The 24748-nt window shown below is 46.0% G+C and overlaps 1 protein-coding gene across 2 annotated transcripts; it reads right to left on the bottom strand.

Moving 5' to 3' along the window:
* Positions 1-883: 883 nt before the first annotated feature.
* kif20a (kinesin family member 20A) lies at positions 884-24748 on the bottom strand. 2 transcript variants are annotated; one of them, XM_083789333.1, is made up of 19 exons: positions 24539-24748; positions 22807-22964; positions 22177-22305; positions 21940-22059; positions 21626-21764; positions 21228-21403; positions 20784-20883; positions 18830-19036; positions 16815-16926; positions 15980-16054; positions 14791-14934; positions 13293-13461; positions 12501-12671; positions 10564-10703; positions 9185-9287; positions 7744-8002; positions 5782-5873; positions 5532-5669; positions 884-1281 (listed from the first exon to the last, which is right to left on the bottom strand). In XM_083789333.1, exons 2-19 carry the CDS (start codon positions 22957-22959, stop codon positions 892-894), a joined length of 2817 nt encoding a protein of 938 aa, XP_083645459.1. In that variant the 5' UTR covers positions 22960-22964; positions 24539-24748; the 3' UTR covers positions 884-891. The 2 variants fall into 2 exon arrangements, with proteins under 2 accessions (XP_083645459.1, XP_083645458.1); XM_083789332.1 differs by having other exon boundaries at positions 22807-22971; positions 24546-24748.

The following is a 24748-nucleotide window of genomic DNA, read 5'->3' as shown; positions in this document are numbered from 1 at the left end:
TTCCGCATTTGAATCCCAATGTTTATTATGCAAAGAAATGATGCAATAACTATACGATTAACAATGGAACTAACCTTTAATCATGCATAGAAAATATAAAAGAGATAAAAAAAGAAAATAAAACAAAACACTTCTTTACAAAGTACAACTCGTACAAAAGCACCCAAGTTTCCCAATCAAATCAGAGCCGTTGGTTGGTAGTGGAGATTTGAACCAAACAATGCCTTAATCTCCACAGTTTAAAGCATAGCATTGTTTTTTTTGTTTTTTTAAGCAATTTGTATAATAACAGCAGAAACATTGTGCAATGATACTTGCACGTAACGTTACATACATGCAAATATATATATATGTATGTACATTCTCAGCAAAGGCAAGAAACAACAAACAGTATGTGATCCAAGGCTGCATTAAAGGAGAATTCCATGCTAGAAGGCTTTCTTACCTTTATTTGTAGTCGTTACGTCCCCACCAAAGAGGTCCAGGTGTTATTTTGTGCAAAAGCTCCTTATTGGCTATTTCCACTACCATAAGCCCTAAATGAATTGCATTGAATTGGAATTGGAATTGAATGGGGCTATGGGGTGTTGTGCTAATTCGGTTATTTCCATCGCTCAAAATTAGAATTATTTTGTATATATCCTCTCTTCATAATGTAAATAATATCCCAAGCGGCACACTTTACTACTTATTTAGATGGAAATAAGCAAATTAGCACAACACCCCATAGCCCCATTCAATTCAATGCAATTCATTGAGCGCTTATGGTAGGGGAAATAGCCAATAAGGAGCTTTTGCACAAAAAGAACACCTGGACCTCTTTGGTGGGGACGTAACAACTACAAAGAAAGGTAAGAAAGCCTTCTAGCATGGAATTCTCCTTTAACAGAGTCAGTACTTGCGGCCGTGCAGGGTTGTGAAGGCGGGGCTGTTCACCATCGGGGACTGTTGGCGGGAACGCAGAATGCGCGAGGACGGCGTGTGGTTGGTGCCGTCGTCGCTGTGCTGAGCGTGCATCATGGGGTTGGGTTTGCGTGTGGGCGTGCAGCGCAGACTCGTCGGCAGGAGGCCGTGGAGGAAAGGCCTCTTCTCCGCCACCACCGGCGGCTGGTTCTCCACGTTGTTGGCGCCGCAGACCCTCTTCTTGCAGGAGCGGCCGCCCGCGGCCAGGTGGTCCACCGAGGAGGAGGAGGACTGCATGTGGGCCAGGCTGTCGGCCTGGCGCCTCAGGTCAGCCTTCACCAGCTGCAGGCTGTTCTGGAGCTCCACCAGGATCTGGTCCTGGGAGGGAGGAGGAGGCCGGCCCACACGGTTAGTTAGCGATCAGTGTTGGGAGAGGAGGGGACGGTGGATGAGATGGAGGGGACAGGGAGAGGAGGGGACGGTGGATGAGATGGAGGGGACAGGGAGAGGAGGGGACGGTGGATGAGATGGAGGGGACAGGGAGAGGAGGGGACGGTGGATGAGATGGAGGGGACAGGGAGAGGAGGGGACAGTGGATGAGATGGAGGGGACAGGGAGAGGAGGGGACAGGGAGAGGAGGGGACGGTGGATGAGATGGAGGGGACAGGGAGAGGAGGGGACAGGGAGAGGAGGGGACAGGGAGAGGAGGGGACAGGGAGAGGAGGGGACGGTGGATGAGATGGAGGGGACAGGGAGAGGAGGGGACGGTGGATGAGATGGAGGGGACAGGGAGAGGAGGGGACAGGGAGAGGAGGGGACAGGGAGAGGAGGGGACGGTGGATGAGATGGAGGGGACAGGGAGAGGAGGGGACGGTGGATGAGATGGAGGGGACAGGGAGAGGAGGGGACAGGGAGAGGAGGGGACGGTGGATGAGATGGAGGGGACAGGGAGAGGAGGGGACGGTGGATGAGATGGAGGGGACAGGGAGAGGAGGGGACGGTGGATGAGATGGAGGGGACAGGGAGAGGAGGGGACGGTGGATGAGATGGAGGGGACAGGAAGAGGAGGGGACAGGGAGAGGAGGGGACGGTGGATGAGATGGAGGGGACAGGGAGAGGAGGGGACGGTGGATGAGATGGAGGGGACAGGGAGAGGAGGGGACGGTGGATGAGATGGAGGGGACAGGGAGAGGAGGGGACGGTGGATGAGATGGAGGGGACAGGGAGAGGAGGGGACAGGGAGAGGAGGGGACGGTGGATGAGATGGAGGGGACAGGGAGAGGAGGGGACGGTGGATGAGATGGAGGGGACAGGGAGAGGAGGGGACGGTGGATGAGATGGAGGGGACAGGGAGAGGAGGGGACAGGGAGAGGAGGGGACGGTGGATGAGATGGAGGGGACAGGGAGAGGAGGGGACGGTGGATGAGATGGAGGGGACAGGGAGAGGAGGGAGGATGAGACAGTGGATAAGATGGAGGGGAAGGGAGGGAGGAGGGGACAGTGGATAGGGTGGTGGGGACAGGGAGAGGAGGGGACAGTGGATAGGGTGGTGGGGAGGGGTGAAGGTCTATTCATACTCAAGTTTTAGGTGATAAGGTGCCCACCGAAAACTTCAACATGACGTCACGCTGGTAAGCGACTCACCGCTCACCCAAACACATCTCTCTGTTTAAGGTCACCTTATCACCTGAAACTGAACTGTATGAATAGGCCTTGAGGAGGTGAATTAGAGCCCAACTGATATTTTGAGTCCCGGACGTAGACTGATTACCCATGTTCCAGCGATATATGGTCAGAAAGTGCAAAATGTTTTAATCAATTTGACAAACAAAGATTTGATTCAAGTTTCTGTTTGAGAACATTTAACTTCTAAGCAAAAATATATATATATATTAAACACAAAATAAATTGAGATATAAAAAACTATTTTACAAAAAAAATGTCGTCAACAAAGTAAAAAAAATGGCTGATATATCTCATTCTGGCTCTGGAGTGGAAGTCAATGATTGGTTGAAAGGAGGAGGGAAATGGAAGTGCACGTGCATGATTGGCTGAAAGGAGGGGTGAAATGGAAGCGCATGATTGGCTGAAAGGAGGGGTGAAATGGAAGCGCATGATTGGCTGAAAGGAGGAGTGAAATGGAAGCGCATGATTGGCTGAAAGGAGGAGTGAAATGGAAGCGAATAATTGGCTGAAAGGAGGAGTGAAATGGAAGTGCATGATTGGCTGAAAGGAGGAGTGAAATGGAAGTGCATGATTGGCTGAAAGGAGGAGTGAAATGGAAGCGAATGATTGGCTGTAAGGAGGAGTGAAATGGAAGCGAATGACTGGCTGAAAGGAGGAGTGAAATGGAAGCGAATGATTGGTTGAAAGGAGGCAGAGCTAGCGAGTGTGGGGAGGAGGGGTTCAGATGCAGCTGGCCCCGCCCATCACAGCGGATGTGGAACTTAGAGTATAGACCGATTCCGTACCGGTTTCATGGTCGCAGCCTACGTATTTCCTGTAGGCGGACTCGACGTAGCTGCGGGGGTAAAACCCTCACCAGGCGCACCTCTTCCACTACAGTGAACGGCAGAGTGACTGATGTTAGTTTGCCTCAAACTTTACTCCTTTACCTGCTTTTTTACTAACACTAACATTACAAAGATGCCCAGAACATCGAGATGAACCTGTGTAGTTTATGGCTGCTCCAACAGTAGTGGCAACATAACAAATAAAATAAAACGGAATGTCTAATATCCACCGCGATGGCTGAGACCAGAGCCATTGAGTAATGGTTGAGACAAAGCAGTGAAGAATCCTGCAAGATACATAATTTCAGTCTTACCCAATACCCAATCTTTCTGTTTTATGAACACAAGGCTGCTGTATTTTATACCTCATACTAAGCATTTAAAGTATGAGGTATAAAGTACAGCAGCCTTGTGTTAATAAAACAGAAATATTTGGTATTGGGTAAGACTGGCGTTATGTATCTTTCACTGCTTCGTCTCAACCATTACTCAATGGCTCTGGTCTCCGCCATCGCGGTGGATATTAGACATTCCGTTTTTATTTTATTTTTATGTTGCCACTACTGTTGGAGCAGCCATAAACTACACAGGTTCATCTCGATGTTCTGGGCATCTTTGTAATGTTAGTGTTAGTAAAAAAGCAGGTAAAGGAGTAAAGTTTGAGGCAAACTAACATCAGTCACTCTGCCGTTCACTGTAGTGGAAGAGGTGCGCCTGGTGAGGGTTTTACTCCCGCAGCTATGTCGAGTCCGCCTACAGGAAATACGTAGGCTGCGACCATGAGACCCGCTACTGAATCGGTCTATATATGAATACCAGAGGAAACCCTGGACATAGTGGCCGAATGAAGGTATTGCAGCCTGGCCCCAAACACATGTTCGTGCGCGTTTCAACGGCAGCGCGTTCATGTGTTTGGGGGTAAATCCATCCCAGAATGCACTCTGTTCCTACGCCTAAAGGAGGAGTGAAATCGCCTCATGCGCTTTTTTGAGCAACGTAATGCAAGTGGATGGGAGGAGAACTCGGATGACATCTCTATTCATATACACTCTAAGATGTGGAAGCATCCGGATTCAGAGTTAAAACGCGACACAGAGCGGAGGAGATGAACAGAGAGGCAGACTGAGCCATGAGGGAGAGAGAGAGAGAGATGGGAGAGAGAGAAGGTCAAAAGCAATGGCTTGTACACGGGTTCTATCAATGTACTGAAATATAACATTGCATAGATTATCGTTAGTGGTGGTTCTAAAACACACCCAGAGGGTGCCCCCCCCAGTTAACCCATTCTGACCTGAGATCAGATTCATACGAGGTTTCCACTGGACACACAGGGTCTGATTAAACCCATTCTGACCTGAGATCAGATTTAAAAAATGCCAGTCGTTCTTCGATTTTTCAATAGCTAAAGCATAACATGATGCCAACACCAAAATGGGTGCCCGGTCAGAATGGGTTAAATTTGTTAACCCATTTTGGTGTTAGCATTACGTTATGCTTTAGCTATTGAAAAAAAAGCTCATAGCGCGCCACCGAGTGGCGCGCTACGAGCTTGTAGGTCTGCTATTATTTTTTTTAATCGAAGACACTTTTAGAATCTGATCTCAGGTCAGCATGGGTTAATATAATGAAACTGACAGGATGTAATAGACATTTTTAGAATCTGGTCTCAGGTCAGAATGGGTTAATATGGCATCAAAATTATTTCACCAATGTATCCATATTTTATACTCATTTGGCTATTTGCAAATGAGTAGATGTACAAGCTCACACACTGTAAGCTGGTACAAGCTGCTTTTTGTTTTAAAAAATAATAATAAAGGTTTAATGACATAAATTTATTTTTCCACATTCAGTGGATTTTCTGTGGTCTGGAGTTCTCTCTGGGGTTTGGAAGCCTTTTGAGCTGCAACAGTGAAAACAGTGACATCTACTGGCAAATCCCATTGGCATGCAGGCTGTGACATCACAAACAGCAGGAGAACCAGAGCACTTGTTTGAGCCAGAAAACCCCCCCCCAGACCACAGAAAATCTACTCAATGTTAAAAGTTCAGTTATTTTTTTGGTGCTCAGCTAACGTAAATAATAAATAATAATGATCATGATGGCAGACAGACCTGTTTGGCCAGGGTCTCGTCTGCAGCAGCCAGGTTCCTACGGAGTCTCTCTCCTCCCGTGTTGCGGCAGCAGGCTCTCTCACTGGACTGCAGGGTGGTTCCCATCCTCTGCAAATCCACTCGCAGCTGACGCAGGTTCTGTTGACCAAGAGTTAGGAGGAGCAAAGGCAACAACGGTTAGTTTAGGAAATGACCCCAAACACTGAAACCGACCAAACTGAGATTGGTTAATTCAACCCGTCTGTCTCACCCGCTGGCAGGTCTTCAGCTTGCGGTCGGTGGTGTTGGTGAGGGTGCCGGTCGGACCCGGTACCGTCAGCTGCACCTCCAGCTTCCTCATCTCTGTGGAGACATTCCATTCCAGTAAAACACTGGTCACCTCCCCGCAAGAGAACTACAACACCTCTCTAGCCTGGCGTAGCCATACTAATATCACTGCGACGATATTAGTCTGGTTCCCCTCTGTGTTTGATTTCTTTTTTTCCAAGGGCGGTTAGTGGTTACGAAAAGATTCAAACAGACCTACAAACAATCGGAGCATTGCAGCCCCCTACGTGACACACATACTGGGCCCTGGTGGGTTGTGTAGCCTGGGAAACCCACCCTATATTTGCATACAGGGCCCTAGTTTGTCCTCCACTACTGCTGGTCAGCGAAACACGCCCACAATTGAGCAACACCAGACACTCAATCTGCCTGACGTCACTCGCTCATCCCCTGGTTCACAGAAGTAATTTCTCTATGGAGAATAACATGGGCTCATCTTAAAATCATCTCATAAGCATTGTGGTCCAAAAATAAGAAATAAATAAAGTGTCTCGGCGGAATTGTCGGGGAGGTGTCTCTCTGTGTCGTTTACGACCGCCAGTCACTCATATTTGATACCGTCTGTTTCTAGTGAAAACATAACTAATTCAGCAGCAGTAACATTAGCGTTTTCTCACAGGTAGTTGATTCTTCATATCCTTATGAGTTAAACGGCCGGGGTGACATGTTTATTTTTCAAACACAGTTCTTATATGAGGCGATTTAAAATCCCCCCTATGGGGATTACAATGCAAATAAAAAGTACATGAACCCGTGGACTTAGCGCCCTCTACCGATATTGACGTCAAGACTTCGGTGCTCTATTGCAATGGCAGACTGAAGGCTGGCTAGTGGCTCCGCGAGTCTAACACCGTTCACCTCTCTGAAATACGACGTCTAGAGCAGGGCTCCTAAAACTGGTATGACTCGGGGCACTCGGGGCACTTTTCATCCACGGGGCAGCCCTGAATGACATTGCACATCTTTAGACCCTTATGTCACATTATGGAACGCAAATACGCAAATCTTTCCCCTGAGCTACAGGAGGAAGACTGGAGAGAATATCCGTTTCCATTGGGACGGATTGAAAATGACTTGAAAGTGAGCACGGAGATCAGACGTTTTTTGTCGAAGAGATTTGGTGTAGATGAAAAAAGAACTCTCCAAGTACAGGGAAAGAGAATCAATAGATCAAGCTCGTTAGACTGGCTGATTTCACCGTTTGTCGTAACGACTTACGAGTATTACCGTATATTCAATTCAACAGAGCTTTATTGGCATGAGAGAACATACGTTTACATTGCCAAAGCAAAGTGTCAAGATATAACAAAACAATAAATAAATGGGGAAAGTATATACAGTTGGAGGGGGTACGACTTTGTGTAAAGTTAACACAGGAGATATTTCACAACGTTATATATTACATGCTGAGGGTATAAAGATTTTTGAGACAAATAGCAGCAAGCAACATTTCATGATTTTTCACTTTTCAGTCACTTTTGGTACAGTTATCAGCATTTTAACGATATAAAATAGTATACAAAAAGCCTCGCATTTCAATTGTGTTTAAAGGCAGTAGCTCTGCAGTAGGTCCACTCTGTACAGAGGGTTAGATTAGGCTGCAGGTGGTTAGTTAGTGGTCCTTAAGGTGGTTGTATTCCATTGGCCAACCTTCTTTTCTCACAGTGTATATACAGATTGGGGTCAAATTGTGAATTTAAGGTTGGAAGTGGAACACAGTTCCATGGCATTAATATATGGTACAGACTAATCTCACGTCACCAGGCTTTCCACCAGCCTAGGGTAGGCTTTCCACCTACCCTAGGGGACACGGGGAGAACACGCAAACTCCACACAGAAAGGCATCAAAAAAGGTTTAAAGTTTAAAAGTAGGCTACTAGCCCACCTTGCGTTTTGAACGTCAGCTCGGCGCGGCACTGGGTGAGCTCGGCCTGCAGGCTGGCCACTTCCACCGTGGTGGTGGTCCGGGCCATGCTGCGCTGAGAGCGCCTGAGGACCGGCAGAACCGGAGGAGGAACCAGAACCTGAGGAGGCTCCATGGGAGGAGGCATGAGCACCGAGGCCTCGCGCTCCTCCAACGTCCTGTCCGAGTCCCTCTTCTTCTCCAGCATGTCGCTCAGATCCTGGATCTCCTCGTCTCGAGCCTAGGAGAGGAGAGAGAGAGAACAGGAGAGGAGAGAAAGAGAACAGGAGAGGAGAGAGAGAACAGGAGAGGAGAGAAAGAGAACAGGAGAGGAGAGAGAGAACAGGAGAGGAGAGAGAGAACAGGAGAGGAGAGAGTTCAACGACATGGAAGAAAAAAATAAACTAGCAATGGAGTAGCCTCGGAAACCCAGATGTTTTTATTTCCAGGGAGAAAACAAAAAAAGTCTGGGACAGAGTCCACTTCAATTCGGCATAGAGTAGCGCAAACGTCGATCGATCACTCTCTGCACCTTTGTTAAATTGACGCACACACACTCTCCTCTCTCTCTCGCTCTAATGAATTAGTCTCATGTGGCGCAGCTAGGTCTAGATCAGGGGTGCACAGACTTTTTTTTACTTAAGAGCTACTTTAAAAATGACCAGCTCAACAACATCTACCGACAAAGAAGTATGAAAATAGTAAAAACAAATGTACCTGAGGGGGTGAAATGGAAATAGTTTTTGTTATGTCTAACTTTGTAATGCTACAGATGTTTGTGCTCAACACCGGGAGCTGCCTATGCCATAGAAAGCATAGGTGGCTTATGGCGTAATGGAGTGACTGAAACCAGAGAGGTTCTCTCACAAGGCTCCATGGGGTTTTGCCGGGTTCCGCCCAGCAAAATGAGGAACCTTCAACGTGCTGCCTGCCCGCACGGTGATCATGAGAGAACGTGTAACCTTCACCGTGCTGCCTGCCCGCACGGTGATCATGAGAGAACGTGTAACCTTCAACGTGCTGCCTGCCCGCACGGTGATCATGAGAGAACGTGTAACCTTCAACGTGCTGCCTGCCCGCACGGTGATCATGAGAGAACGTGTAACCTTCAACGTGCTGCCTGCCCGCACGGTGATCATGAGAGAACGTGTGATCACGGGTCGTATGACCTTTCCGTCGGGTGAAAACTGATACTATTCAAATTCATAAACAGCAGAAGTAGCAGATCTACGAGCTCAGAACGTGTTGGTACGCGCCTCGTTTGGAGCGTGTGGATCTGCTACGTTTGTGTGACGCCGTAGTATGTATTGTGTGAGTGCTGTGAGCACTAGGCTGGGTAAGGGCAGCATGGTGTGTGTGTGTGTGTGTGTGTGTGTGTGTGTGTGTGTGTGTGTGCTAGGTTAGCAGTGGGTCTCACTCTCACCTCCAGCTGCTGACCGTAGTATTCCTTCAGGTTTTTCTTGAGGTTTTCGATCCTGGCCTCGTACCTCTCCTCCAGCATGTCTCTCTCCAGCTCCAGGCGTTCACTAGGGAGGCCAAACATCAGGTCACCGTTAACTAACTATTAAATAATAACGGCATGTAATAGAAACAATGACCCATGTGGACTGTATAAAGTTTGGGGGCCGTTCTCACAAAGTGAGAGTCCACACCACAACTAGAACAAAGACAATGGAGAACGATAGACAAGAGGTTATAATTATTTACCAGATGTTAGGGCTGACCCCAAAACATTTAATAAAAAAAAAAAATCGAAGCTTCGTTCGATGGCACGCAATGTGAACAATTTGAAAACCTCAAAAAAATAATCTAGTTTTTGAGGGGCGCAAGCCCCTCCTATATACAGCTTTTGTCCCCGCAAGTCTCATTTTTGCCATTGACAATGAAAGGACAAATTAGGTCAAATATGACGTACATTTGTGGGAACAGAAAAATTAAATGCCATTGACAATGAAGGGATAATTTACATCATATGTAGACGAGCAAATCGGCTCACCAATCGATAACATGAATTCAGTTGTTCATGAGATGATGTATGATGATAAGAGTGCCCCCTGTGATTGAGCAGCAGGACATGACATGACTTCAAAGCCTGCATGTGCTTGAGCTCCACGACTCATGAATCACTGACTCGTCATTCTTTGATTATCCCATTCTGACCTGAGATCAGATTCTAAAAATGTCTTCTACATGGTTTAGGTTTATTTATTTAGCATGTACGTAGTACAAAAAATAGACAATAACATATCAAAGAACAAAAATACAATGCAATAAGGGAAGAAGCCAGCTGGCTTATTTGGAATCCTTTCCTGTAGGAAGAGGTCATTGGTTTAAAAGATTAAAAGTTCATAAAGAACAGTACATAAGTCTACAAGTTGGCAAAGGGGGGCAGCTGTGCTGTAAATAAATAAAAACCCGGGCCCAGGCCGTAGCGTAACGGTCTGGGCACCGGACTGGTAATCCAGTCGCAGTGTGCCGCGGGTTCGACTCCCGGACCCGACACGGCCTTTACTGCATGTCATCCCCCCATCTCTCTCCCGTTTCCTGTCAGCCTACTGTCTGTCCCTTCAAAAATCAATAAAAGGCGTAAGCCGCAAAAAAAAAAAAAAAGAAAAAAACCTGACAGTTTTCTGAAAAAGCTATGTTTCTATGTCGATTTTTCAAAACATAGCAGACCTACAAGCTCGTAGCGCGCCACTTGGTGGCGCGCTATGAGCTTGTAGATCTGCTATTTTTTCAATAGCTAAAGCATGACATGATGCTATAACACCAGAATGGGTCGTATACCGGACCGGTTCCTACCTGAACTGGTTCTGCAGGGTGTTGATGTGCTCCATCATCTCGTCCACAACCTCCTCCCTCACCCGGGCCTCCAGCAGGTCCTTCTCGGCACGCTGGCGCCAAACCTCCCGCTTCAGGACGTCGATGGCCTCCAGCAGCATCTGGAGAAGGAGCACGGTGACACACAGGACGCCGTTAAGTTTTAAGGGGAAGCAGCTTTTTGCTTCTAGGGGCCGACGGCATGGAACAAGCTCCCACTGTACCTTCGTCAGGCAGCCTCTGTAGACATTTTTAAAGCACAGCTCAAGACCCACTTCTACAACATTGCTTTTAATTGATTTTATTTTTTGTTATTCATGTCCTCACTGTATTGCATTACTGCTTGTTTTTTAATGTCGTTGCCTTGCTTTTCTTTTTTTTCTCCATTGCTCTGTAAAGCACTTTGAGCTGCATTTCATGTCATGAAAGGTGCTATACAAATAAAGTTTTATTATTATTATTATTATTATTAAGTTAGCGGGGATGATGAATGAATGAACGAGGAACATGGAGGACTGGTACTAAAAGGTTCTTGTAACCGTTACCTGGCTCCGCCAGATGGGAGAGGAGAGACGCTTGATGTTGCCATGATGTTTTCATATGCCCAGTTGCAAAGCACGCTTCTGGCAACCTTCCCCCCCCCCCCCCCCCCCCCCCACAATGTTTATGTATACCAAGTTGCTTGGAAGCCGCAAATGTGGAAACCTAGTGGGAATGTTTTTTTTTTTGTTTGTTTTTTATGTTTTAGTACTGTACTACTCCGGACTGTACTGTGCTATAGTGTACTGTGCTGTAGTGCACTGTGCTACTCCGTATTGTACTGTAATGTACTTATGTTGTCATTGTAGCACGTTGAGAATGCAACGAATGAAAGTGTGTTCTAAAGGTGTTATTATAGTTGGTATTATTATTTTTATTGGCTTTATTGTCGTTATAATAATAAGGGTAATAATAATAATTATTAGTGTTATTGGTATTATTAGTAGTAGTAGTAGTGTTATTGTTGCTTCTGGTGAGAGAGGCCGGCAAATGCCTATTGAAATGATAGCAGTAATTACTGAGTACCGCCACCAGGGGGAGATGGTGTAAGGTGAGCAGTGCCTCTGGGTGAGGTGAATGAAATGAAAACATGGCAGAGAAGCTTCTGAGCATCATGTCCGTTGTGGCTACTGTTAGATTGTAGTGTTGGACGCGGTGGGCGAGAACATAGCAATACAAATTCCATTCCCGGATTGAGTTTGCAGTTGCACTTGTAACGGTAGGATAAGGGTTTTATTGAAAATGCTTCTAGGTACCCTCACAAAAAACATGCAGTAATCCTGGTCTCTAAACTGCCTCCCCCTGGCCAGCCGGGGCGCCTGATGGAGGGGAAAGGAACTGGTTGGAATAACGTGTTCCTTCCACGCGCTATGTCCAACCAGGGAAACTCCCCCCTGTCAGGTGTAAAGGAGCAACTTGGACACTCAGGCATGAAGGAAGCATGAGTTCAAGTCCGTTGCTCTCCCCTTGTCCCCCATATATGGGGACTAGGTTGGTGGAGGGTGTGTAGAGCCCAGGATCACATTAGATAATTGACACAGGGGTGAAAAATGGGTTACAAAATCGTGGGATAAAAAAAAAATATATATATATAAAAAAAATGCTTCTTAACATCTTCTATTGCTCTTAAATCTTAAAATAGTCAATCTAGTGTACAATCTCACAAAGTGGCGCATCAGTGAATAACACACGCCTTCCATGCTTTAGTCTAGTTTGTATTTGACAAAATTGTCAATATGTTTAGTCTTACTTTTATTCCTCCTAGCTTAGTTTTAATTTAGTTTCCATTTAGTTTTCGTCAGTGAAACAAAAGGTAGTGGCCAAACATTTTTCGTCTTCTTAGTTTTAGTGGAGGAAATCAACAGTGACGAGCAACATACCCGAGTATTCAACATGGTGACGTCTTCCTCCTCTTCGTCGTTGCTCTCCTCCTCTTCCTCCTGCTCCTCCTCATCCTCCTCCAGGGCGGAGGCGTTGAGGGTGGAGGCCGGTTCGTTGAGGAGGGACAGGATGTAAGCCACCCTGCTCTTTGTGGACGGCCCGTGGACCAGCTGCAATTAAACCCATTAGAGATCAGATTCTAACAATGTCTTCTACATCCTGACAGTTTACCATTCTGACCTGAGATCAGATTCTAACAATGTCTTCTACATCCTGACAGTTTACCATTCTGACCTGAGATCAGATTCTAACAATGTCTTCTACATCCTGACAGTTTTCTGAAAAAGCTATGTTTCTATGTCAGTCGCCACTCGGTGGCGCGCTATGAGCTTGTAGATCTGCTATTTTTCAATAGCTAAAGCATAGCATAATGCTAACACCAAAAGGGGTTAGTCCTACAGAACCCAGAGGGTGTGTGTGTGTGTGTGTGTGTGTGTGTACCTGGGTGGCGATGGAACCGTGGTCCTACAGAACCCAGAGGGTGTGTGTGTGTGTGTGTGTGTGTGTGTACCTGGGTGGCGATGGAACCGTGGTCCTACAGAACCCAGAGGGTGTGTGTGTGTGTGTGTGTGTGTGTGTGTACCTGGGTGGCGATGGAACCGTGGTCCTACAGAACCCAGAGGGTGTGTGTGTGTGTGTGTGTGTGTGTGTGTGTGTGTGTGTGTGTGTGTGTGTGTGTGTGTGTGTGTGTGTGTGTACAGAACCCAGAGGGTGTGTGTGTGTGTGTGTACCTGGGTGGCGATGGCAGAGAACTTGAGTGCCTGCAGCGTCTCGTCGTAGATGGAGGAACAGGGGTTGATGTTGACCACCATGCAGGAGGTGCCTCGGCCGCAGAAGAAACCCTGCAGGACACGGGTCAGCTTACTGTCCCTGAAGGGAACCAGCTGAGGAGCTCTGGACCTGAGAGAGAGAGAGAGAGGTCAGCTTACTGTCCCTGAAGGGAACCAGCTGAGGAGCTCTGGACCTGATGAGAGAGAGAGAGAGAGAGAGAGAGAGAGGTCAGCTTACTGTCCCTGAAGGGAACCAGCTGAGGAGCTCTGGACCTGAGAGAGAGAGAGAGAGGTCAGCTTACTGTCCCTGAAGGGAACCAGCTGAGGAGCTCTGGACCTGATGAGAGAGAGAGAGAGAGAGAGAGGTCAGCTTACTGTCCCTGAAGGGAACCAGCTGAGGAGCTCTGGACCTGATGAGAGAGAGAGAGAGGTCAGCTTACTGTCCCTGAAGGGAACCAGCTGAGGAGGTCTGGACCTGATGAGGGGGAGAGAGACATTAACACACTGAGGAGGTCTGGACCTGATGAGAGAGAGAGAGAGAGACATTAACACACTGAGGAGGTCTGGACCTGATGAGAGAGAGAGAGAGAGAGAGAGGTCAGCTTACTGTCCCTGAAGGGAACCAGCTGAGGAGCTCTGGACCTGATGAGGGGGAGAGAGACATTAACACACTGAGGAGCTCTGGACCTGAGAGAGAGAGAGAGAGAGAGAGGTCAGCTTACTGTCCCTGAAGGGAACCAGCTGAGGAGCTCTGGACCTGATGAGAGAGAGAGAGACATTAACACACTGAGGAGGTCTGGACCTGATGAGGGGGAGAGAGACATTAACACACTGAGGAGGTCTGGACCTGAGAGAGAGAGAGACATTAACACACTGAGGTCTGGACCTGATGAGAGAGAGAGAGAGAGGTCAGCTTACTGTCCCTGAAGGGAACCAGCTGAGGAGGTCTGGACCTGATGAGGGGGAGAGAGACATTAACACACTGAGGAGGTCTGGACCTGAGAGAGAGAGAGAGAGACATTAACACACTGAGGTCTGGACCTGATGAGAGAGAGAGAGAGAGGTCAGCTTACTGTCCCTGAAGGGAACCAGCTGAGGAGGTCTGGACCTGAGAGAGAGAGAGACATTAAAACACTGAGGAGGTCTGGACCTGAGAGAGAGAGAGACATTAAAACACTGAGGAGGTCTGGACCTGAGAGAGAGAGAGAGACATTAACACACTGAGGTCTGGACCTGATGCGTGCAGGAGAGAGAGAGAGAGAGACCACTTCTACAAATGTCATGTCATGTTTCTATCTCAGTGGTTCTCAATATTTCATGTGAAGGACCCCCAGAATTATCTGTATTTGGCCGCCGACACCCATCTGAAAATATGTTGTTCCAGGGACTCCCAGAAGCAACGATTTGAGTAAAAACGTTGCTTCTGTGGCCCAAAAACCACGAGGGTGGGCGTGGTTACCTGTTGTTCTGGTTGTGTCTCAGTGCTGCGATGCAGCGCCCCAGCGTGTGGAGGGAGGTGTTGATGTTGGAGGCTTCCTTCATCCTCTCGCCGCTGCGCTGGTCCTTACAGCGCTCCGACCCGGCCAGGTCCACCACGCTCAGCCTGCAGGAGAAGGGTTGGTACAGGATGCACACGCAGATTAGACACGGAAACGACGGGCGGACATGCGCTGCTCTCCGTGCCAGCGGTTAGGGTTTGAGGTAGGTTGTCGGTCTAACGACAGTCGGACCATTAGTATGTCTAAACTAAAGCCTGTACCCGGTCGGTACACTATGGTACACTACCACACACACACACACACACAGTCATTTATTAACCACACTCAGTCTGCAAGGGTTGGTTGGTACTACACACGCCAACGCTCATTCGTTAAACATCAACTATCTAACTAGGTCTCTTTATTCATCCTGTGCTCTCTTGTCGACGGGCAGCGGAGGTTACAAAATAGATGATGGTTCAACACAAGGAGACTACAGCAAAATGGGACAGATGTGGCTTGTTTGAAAAACAACTTCAAACAATCCTAGATTCTAGATGGAGTTATCAAGGCACGCACACAGCATTTGAATATTATGATCAATATAATCTTATGTAACATGGGCTTGTTTCTGTTCTGCAAACCCTTTGACACACTTTTGGAAATCACAAAATACTTCAGCGCTTTGCCAGTCTGTGAGGAGAGCACGGTAGTTCCACTGACAGCAGAGCAAAGCATTAATGTATAATGTGTATAATGTGTATAATATGAAAACGTACTCGCTGATGCGTGTGGCCTGCCCCTGCTCGGCCTCTGGGTGGACATATAAAGATAAAGACAATGTATAATGTATATAATGTGTATAATGTGAAAACGTACTCGCTGATGCGTGTGGCCTGCCCCTGCTCGGCCTCTGGGTGGACATATAAAGATATAGACAATGTATAATGTGTATAATGTATATAATGTGAAAACGTACTCGCTGATGCGTGTGGCCTGCCCCTGCTCGGCCTCTGGGTGGACATATAAAGATAAAGACAATGTATAATGTATATAATGTGAAAACGTACTCGCTGATGCGTGTGGCCTGCCCCTGCTCAGCCTCTGGGTGGACATATAAAGATATAGACAATGTATAATGTGTATAATGTATATAATGTGAAAACGTACTCGCTGATGCGTGTGGCCTGCCCCTGCTCGGCCTCTGGGTGGACATGCAGCACACGGAGGGAGAAGATGCTGTGACTGAAGAGCACAAGAACAACAACGCAATTAATACAAAAACAAGTGATAGGTAAGGTAAATAAAAGGTCAATATACTAATATACACCATTATGTTGTGTTAGAATCAGGGGTGCCCAAAAGGTAGATCACAAAGGCTGTGCAGACAAATCACATGACATGCCCCTAAAGAATATTTAAATTAAATATATAAAGAGAATATTCTTGGCATCTGCCACTTGAATTAAAGGCGACTTGATTGATTGACATCAAAATGCGCCTTGTCACCTCAAATCCACAATGCAACATTTTGTTTTCAGTGTTGCTGTGTGCACAAACATTGGTAGCATGGTAGCAAGGTGGTAAAGGTGGTAAATTGCTACTTACTGAGGCAAGTACTGGTCCCAGGCATAAGTACTAATGGAGATGATCCATATAACAAAGTAAAGTAAAAAGAAACCTTGTGGGTTGAAGCGTAAATACATTGACTGGGAGCATGTCAACCCTTATTTTAACCCATTCTGGACGGGAACCCGTTTTGGTGTTTTAACTAAGCATTATTTAGCTATTGAGAAATAGAAGATCTACAAGCTCATAGCGAGCTTGTAGGTCTGCTATTTTTGAAAAATCGTAAAAATGTGTCACAAATCTTTGAATATATATTCTTTCAGAGGACTTTTTATTTATTTATTTCGACGTCAGGCCTAAAATGGGTTGGCACAGACACACATCAGCAGGGCTTCCTAGTGTAAGTCATGTGTTCAAGGCTGTGGTCGTAACGAACCTGCGACTGGAGTTGCTGTTGAGGTGAGTGCTGGCGAAGCTCTGGTTGTGTCGACCAGCCTTCAGAACCTTCCAGGCCTCCTCTGCACTGCGTACCTGGACCCAGGTCAGATCTACAGGGGACAGACAGCCACTTCATTAGTGTTATGCACGAAAAAATTAATAAAAATTACAACTATTTCAACAAACAGATTAAACGCGAAATAACTAATGAAGCTCAACATGAAAAGGGTTGAAAACAGTGTTGATTTCGTCGACTGAAGAACCAAGTCGAAAAATGTTCGTCAAATACCTTTTTTCACTGAAGAAAACTACATGGAAACTAAATAAAAACTAAGCTATGATGACTAATTCTAAGACTAAATATACTGACAATTTCGTCAACAAATAAAAACTAGACTAAAATGTTAGGAAGGGAAGTAAATTAGTTGCATGCTGAAAATAGACGATCTACAAGCTCACAACTTTTCGTTTTTGTTGTGACGCATGAATGAATGTTTAGTCTAACATGGGCCTACCCTCTTCTTTTTTCTCCTTTTTTATTTATTTCCATGTGTTTTTGTATGTTGAAATAGGTGAAGGGATGTAGTTGTAGTATGCACAAAAAAAAAGAAAGAATCTAAGTCAAAGTCAGCTAGTGTCAACAGTGACATGTAGAAACAAATGTGAAAAGAAAATGTATTTGCTACAAAGAATTGTACATGTGATTGACTCAAAAAAGTAAAAAAACTTAAAACATTCCAGGTGACTAAAATGTGACTTAAACTAAATGAAAACTATTAAAAAAGTGCTGCCAAAAAACAACACTGGTTGAAATAAAAGCACAGCGCTAGAACAATGAGGGGTAGGTACTAGAGCTGTCCCCGACTAAGGATTTGTATAGTCGAAATTAACATGAATAAATTTGCTGTTAGTCGACTGATAGTCGACTGAGCACCCCCACATGGTGAACATCGACTGAGAGGCTTGTCAGTAGCCAGCAGGTGAGATTGAGATTCTGGAGTCTATCAGGCCAGCACGTTGCCAAACTGGCAGAAACACTCCACATGCACATTGGAGATTGATTAAAAACAGTCAGAAAGCATGTTCAAATGTGTTTATGTCCCCCACAGACCTAGTGGAATAATACAATAATATATTTTTTGGTGAACACCGACTGAGAGGTGGTCAGTCGACTGAGACCCGTTCCGATCGATTAGTTTAGTCGACTAATCAAGGTCAGCCCTAGTAGGTACTAGGCATAAGGGCGCGTGTTACCCTTCACATAGGGGACAATGAGGGGTAGGTACTAGGCATAGGGCGCGTGTTACCCTTCACATAGGGGTAGGTACTAGGCATAAGGGCGCGTGTTACCCTTCACGTAGGGGACAATGAGGGGTAGGTACTAGGCATAGGGCGCGTGTTACCCTTCACATAGGGGTAGGTACTAGGCATAAGGGCGCGTGTTACCCTTCACGTAGGGGACAATGAGGGGTAGGTACTAGGCATAGGGCACGTGTTACCCTTCACATAGGGGTTAGGGGTAGGTACTAGGCATAGGGCGCGTGTTACCCTTCACATAGGGGACAATGAGGGGTAGGTACTAGGCATAAGGGCGCGTGTTACCCTTCACATAGGGGACAATGAGGGGTAGGTACTAGGCATAAGGGCGCGTGTTACCCTTCACGTAGGGGACAATGAGGGGTAGGTACTAGGCATAGGGCGCGTGTTACCCTTCACGTAGGGGACAATGAGGGGTAGGTACTAGGCATAGGGCGCGTGTTACCCTTCACGTAGGGGTTAGGGGTAGGTACTAGGCATAGGGCGCGTGTTACCCTTCACGTAGGGGTTAGGGGTAGGTACTAGGCATAGGGCGCGTGTTACCCTTCACGTAGGGGTTAGGGGTAGGTACTAGGCATAGGGCGCGTGTTACCCTTCACGTAGGGGTTAGGGGTAGGTACTAGGCATAGGGCGCGTGTTACCCTTCACGTAGGGGTTCCCCTGCTAGAACAACGAGGGGTAGGTACTAGGTATTACCCTTCACGTAGGGGTTCCCCTGCTTGTCCTCGCTCAGCCGCAGCGTGGCTCTCTTCTTGGCGGGCGGGGCCTCCAGCAGGTCGTACAGGAACTCGTTGTAGATCTCGTAGAAGGCCACCCAGATGGAGAACTGCACGCCGGCCTCCAGGTCGCTGCCCCCACCGCTCTGGGTCAGACTGTCCGAGTCCAGACACACACTGTCACATTCTGGAGAGAGAGTACAGGAGGGGACAAAGAGACAACGTATTCAGTATTTAGCCCGTTTAGATCTGAAACCACATTCTGGAGAGGGAGTACAGGAGGGGGACAAAGAGACAACGTATTCAGTATTTAGCCCGTTTAGACCTGAAACCACATTCTGGAGAGGGAGTACAGGAGGGGGACAAAGAGACAACGTATTCAGTATTTAGCCCGTTTAGATCTGAAACCACATTCTGGAGAGGGAGTACAGGAGGGGGACAAAGAGACAACGTATTCAGTATTTAGCCCGTTTAGACCTGAAACCACATTCTGGAGAGGGAGTACAGGAGGGGGACAAAGAGACAACGTATTCAGTATTTAGCCCGTTTAGACCTGAAACCACATTCTTCTAAAACCAGTTTTCTTGAAAAACCCATGTTTCTATGTCAGTGGTTCTCAAACATTTTCATGTCAAGGACCCCAAGAATCATCTGTAATTGGCCGCTGACCCCCATCTGAAAATATGTTGTTCCAGGGACCCCCCCCCGAAGCAAAGATTTGAGTTCAAAACGTTCGTTCTGAAAGAATCAAAGATTTGCGGCACATTTCATGATTTAAAAAAAAATCATGATTCTCAAACGTTTCTCGTTTTTTTTCCATGAAAATATTCATTGTCTTTAGTCTGTAGTTGCTGAACTTTGCTACGTTCAAAATGTAGCACCTGTAGCGAACTATTGTGGCTTTAAACAACAGACAACATCAAAGTGTTTGACTTAAACCTTTCTTAAAGCAAAAACATAAGAGTAACTAAAATGAATTGGACACTGGACAGCCAACTAGTGCTGCACCATTCTTGACTGCTCAAATTTAGAAATGGGATTGCATAGGTGTCTGAATCTAGATCACAATCTTTTATTTCGATTAATTGTGTAGCACTACCCATTCCAATACCCGCCTATAACGATCCAATGAAACGAGTTCAGTGTTCAGTTCGCTTCAGATGTGGAGAAAAACCAGTTCTGTGGATAGAGATTAGGAGGGAAACAGGTTTCAACTGACTCATCAGTCAGGCACGATGTGTGTGTGTGATGTGGACGAGTGGTATCAATGTGTGTGTGCGTGATGTGAACGAGTGGTATCAATGTGTGTGTGCGTGATGTGAACGAGTGGTATCAATGTGTGTGTGCGTGCGAGAGAGAGAGAGAGAGACAGAGTGAAAGTAGGGGTGGGGCAGGCCCAGCCCAAGGAAGGCGTGTAAATTTGCTCTGGAAGAACGTTGTCCCGACCGTGTCCAATATACATTTTGAGGCCTCCTGGTGTAATGCAGTGTAATGTATTTAACAAAACTGCTAGATCTCAATACATCAGCTTATAATACCAGATCACAAGATATGCTTTTATTGAAGGTACCAAAAACTACTACTAAATATGGAGATACTGCCTTCAATGTGTATGCTCCACATTTATGGAATACTTGTCAAAACAAATTTAAGTTGAATGTCCTTGTTTTATTTACTACTTTTAAAAGACTCTTAACTGACCTCACACTAGAGGAAGGCATCTGCACCTGCTTTCTGTAAGGTTATAAGTTTTTGTTTCTTTGTGTATGTGCTTGTGTATTGTTGTTGTACTGTGTGTCCATGTCATGTATGTATGTAAAGTCATTGCTGTAAATGTTCTTGTTTGTATAGCAGGGCGCCATTGAAAAAGAGACCCTTGTCTCAATTGGATTCCCCTGAAATAAAGGTTTCAATCAATCAATGTGTTGCATTACCCTCCAGCTGGGTAGCGATGTGACTTGTGAAGGTGGACATCCCAGCAACGCCACTGTCCCAGGTACTGGTCCCGCCGTGACGAGAGTTCTGGCTCACCTCCTGTGGCACACGGATTAAAGCAACGTTAAAATATCAGGTGTGAAAGTTGTTTTTGTGTCAGGCCCAAGTCCTACGGCGGTGGTTTTTCAACCCTTTTCATATCAAGGCCTATTTATTATGTATTCGCCTTTTGCACCACGGACCACCGTTTGATGACATTTATGGCTGTATTTTGCGTGTCTTAAGTACCAAGTCTTATTCCCTAACTTAAGTAAACTAAAGACCTGGAGGCGTGATCAATGCCATTTGGCTATTTTGAGTGGCCAAAGAGCATTGACCACTAACCATTTTGTTAAAACATTTAACAAAACCAAAAAAAAGAAAGCATCCGTTCTCCAGCTCACCTCTTTGAGCAGGGCGTCCCGTCGGCTCTCCTCGGCGCGGACCTCGTCGGCGTTCAGCTGTCTCACGTCCTGGTGCATGGCGGGCTTCAGGTCCACGGCGCCGTACAGACGGCCCTGCACCTTCCTGAACACGGACACCAGCGCTCTGGGGAGGAGACCGGCCTCTCGGCCGCTACCTGCAACATCACAGCAAAGAGTCCATTATGTTCAGCTGTGCGTGTCCATATAAAGACCCACGTACACTCTGGACGGTGTAACAACAAGCAGCTATGACTCACCCTGGATGGTGTAGGTATTCTATGACTCACCCTGGATGGTGTAGGTATTCTATGACTCACCCTGGATGGTGTAGGTATTCTATGACTCACCCTGGATGGTGTAGGTATTCTATGACTCACCCTGGATGGTGTAGGTCTTCCCAGAGTTGGTGACTCCGTACGTGTAGAGCAGACGGTTCTGCCCCTGCAGGACGTCTCTCACCATGCTCTTCATGGTGGCTTCGTAAAAGTCCTGCTGGCTGGTCTCTGGAGCAAAGATCTACACAGAGGAGAGAGATAATTATAATGTGATACTGCTTAAAGAGAGACATGGTGGCTTTATACAACTGCTCCTGGCTGCTCTAGTCTGGAGCAAAGATCTACACAGAGGAGAGAGATAATAATAATGTGATACTGCTTAAACTGAAGTGGTTTGGTCATGATGTGAAAAGTACCTTTGAGAAGCTGAAGCGGTGGATGCTCTGGACGATGCCCCTCTCGGCGTTCTTCATGTTCTGAGAGTCTTTGGGAGCTTTGAGCAGCAGCGTCTCGTTGTCCTGGATGGTGACACAGCGCTGGGAGAGGAACGGAGGAGGACGACACAACACTTGTTAGCACGTCGTTTTCACCAGCAGCTTGAATATTATGTGTAACATGTTCCAGACAGTTTAGGTCATTTCTCTCTCTCTCACCTCTTCTCCTCCCCTCTCCTTCTCTCTGTCAGTGAGAGGTCTGATTCGAAGGAACACTTTGACTTTCTCCCCAGCACCCCCGGCCTCGCCGCCTCCCTGTTTGGTGGGCTCAGGTTTGGACAGAGTCTTCTAAAAATTGGGAAGAAATTAAGAGAGTGTAAAAACAGACGGTCACAGCATTCAAAACACAAAATAATTGATGACTGTTAAGTGACAGATTATCATGTGATAAATGACGTGGTGTCGGAATGGCAGAGACTGACTTAATCGCCAATACCAGAATTTTGGGGCAGTGTATCAGCCAGGATTACAAATGGTCACACAAATAAATGCAATAAACGATTTAATGGAGTTTTTACTTTTTGGTGAATGAACATTGTGAATAAAGAATACATTTGTGTTGACAAATACCTGGAAAATACAAAGAAATAGCTGACGTATACATTCTTCAAAAAAAGGTTAAAGTATTTGAGATTAGACGTAATCTCAAATACTTCCGATTAGATGACTATGTGAAAGTTGTGACATAACAGGCCTTTTTAGCAGCAGCTTTTCCAATACTGGAACAACTCCAGAGGCAATGCTACTGTAGAGCAGAAGAGAGCAAAGGGTCCCCAACACTAAACTCACCGACTCTTTGCCCGCGCAGATGATGGAGAAGTCGGGCACGGGGAGCATCCGAGGACGGGACGGCGCCCCGAACTCCGCCGCCGTGGACTCGAACACGTTCATGGGCTCCTCCTCGTCGAACGGATAGGTGGGAGACGTCACGAACATGGACATGATGTCTACCTGCTGGGGGGACGGACGGGGACGGGACACTGTTAGTATTTATTAACAGATTGGAGAATCACAGTACATTTCAAGCACAACTCAATACCAAAGCTGTTGTTTTATAGGGTCCACCCTTTTCAATTCATCAGAACATTTAGAGACGTACAAATATACACTACCAAAAAGAGGAAATCATCATAAGAGGTAAAAGGGGAAACATTATAATATATATACAGTGAGGGGAAAGGGGGGGATTCAGATTTTACGGGGGCTAGTTTGGAATTGCAGCCATCCGTAGGTGCCCTTTGAGAGCGGTTTTGAAGGAGTCAAGGGATTCACATGTCTTAATGAGTGTAAGGTAGGGCGGTCCACATTTTGGTGGCACAGCCAGGAGCTAAATGAATTTAGTCCCTTGTTTGTGCCGATTATGGGTTGTACATGGTTTGTTGGTGCTGTGGGTGTGGACTTCATTGACATTAACGGTATTTAGACAGCTATCTCGGTTGAGTAGAGAATTTTGTGGACCATTTTAGTAAGCGTGATGTCGTCTTTCCCCACTTAACAACAGTAAACAAACCAACATGCAGTGTAATGTTTATATACAGGGTATCTGAACATTAACTTGTAGACTTGACTTGAGCTTGTAGATCGGCTATTTTCAGGGTCCACGTGTAAAAAAAAGTGTAAAAAAAACAGTCATTACGATGGCATCAAGGCCCTCCAAAATACATTTTAGTCGACTAAAATCAACTGTAGATTTAAAGTCGACTAAAATCTTATGATATTTAGTCGACTAAAACTAGACTATACCACTAAAACATTCCAGGTGACTAAAATGTGACTGAAACTAAATGAAAACTATTGAAGACAATATGACTACAACTAAAGTTTGCTGCCAAAAACGACCCTGGCCTGAAGTGAGGCATTGTATTATCCCAAGGAGGACACAGCAGTCAGTGTGGGAGCCTTAACTCCAAGAGCATTCTTCAAGCACATTTTTGGAGTGCTTACATTCAAAACAGAAATGTTGTACTTTTTTTTTACTCCACTACATTTCTAGAAAGGGACTCTTGGGAGTCCCAAAACTTACAAATACATATTTAAACCATTAACCACCCATTTCAAATATAATGAAAACAGGCAATCTATACAAGCACAGTAGCACACCAGCTATTCCCACTAGTTAAAAGATTTTTTCCCCCTTCAAAACAGCAATGCATTGACATTTAAATATACAATGCATTTCGTAAATGTGTACTTTTGAATATTCACCCGTTTACTTTTCCACCAGAGAGAGAGAGAACTTACACGGCACACACAAACAAGTTAAATTGGAAGTGATTCATTAAACTGGTCCTGATTTAAATCAACCGTCATGAAAACTGTTACAGCCGAGTTTAGCACCCAAATACAGAAAAGGGGCTAGTAAAGAAAAGTCAACTAAATAACTCAAATAGTCAAAGAGGGAACAGAGTAGTGCGTCGAAACAATAAAACTAGGAGGATACCAATAATTGAAGAAAACGACGGACGACAACAACAACAACAACGGTCTGAAAATATCACATGCTAAACATTAAGGTCGACACAACTCACCTCTGGAAAGAAGGACCGTTGAAATGAAGACGTTACAACAAGAACGGGAAGGAAAGTATGCCAGAAAAACAACGACCAAAAACAAGACGAGATAATTTAACTGTTATCTAAACTACTTCGATAAAAAATAAACGGCGTCTAGTCAACTAACTACTAAATAACCGTGCAGAACGGTCAGTCTGACTGCAGTAGTAGTTGTCTGT

The sequence above is a fragment of the Protomyctophum parallelum genome (assembly GCF_964188405.1).
Source record: "Protomyctophum parallelum genome assembly, chromosome: 1".
NCBI lineage: Eukaryota > Metazoa > Chordata > Actinopteri > Myctophiformes > Myctophidae > Protomyctophum > Protomyctophum parallelum.
Note: the sequence above shows the minus strand (reverse complement) of the source record. Positions and strands in the feature narration are given on the sequence as shown.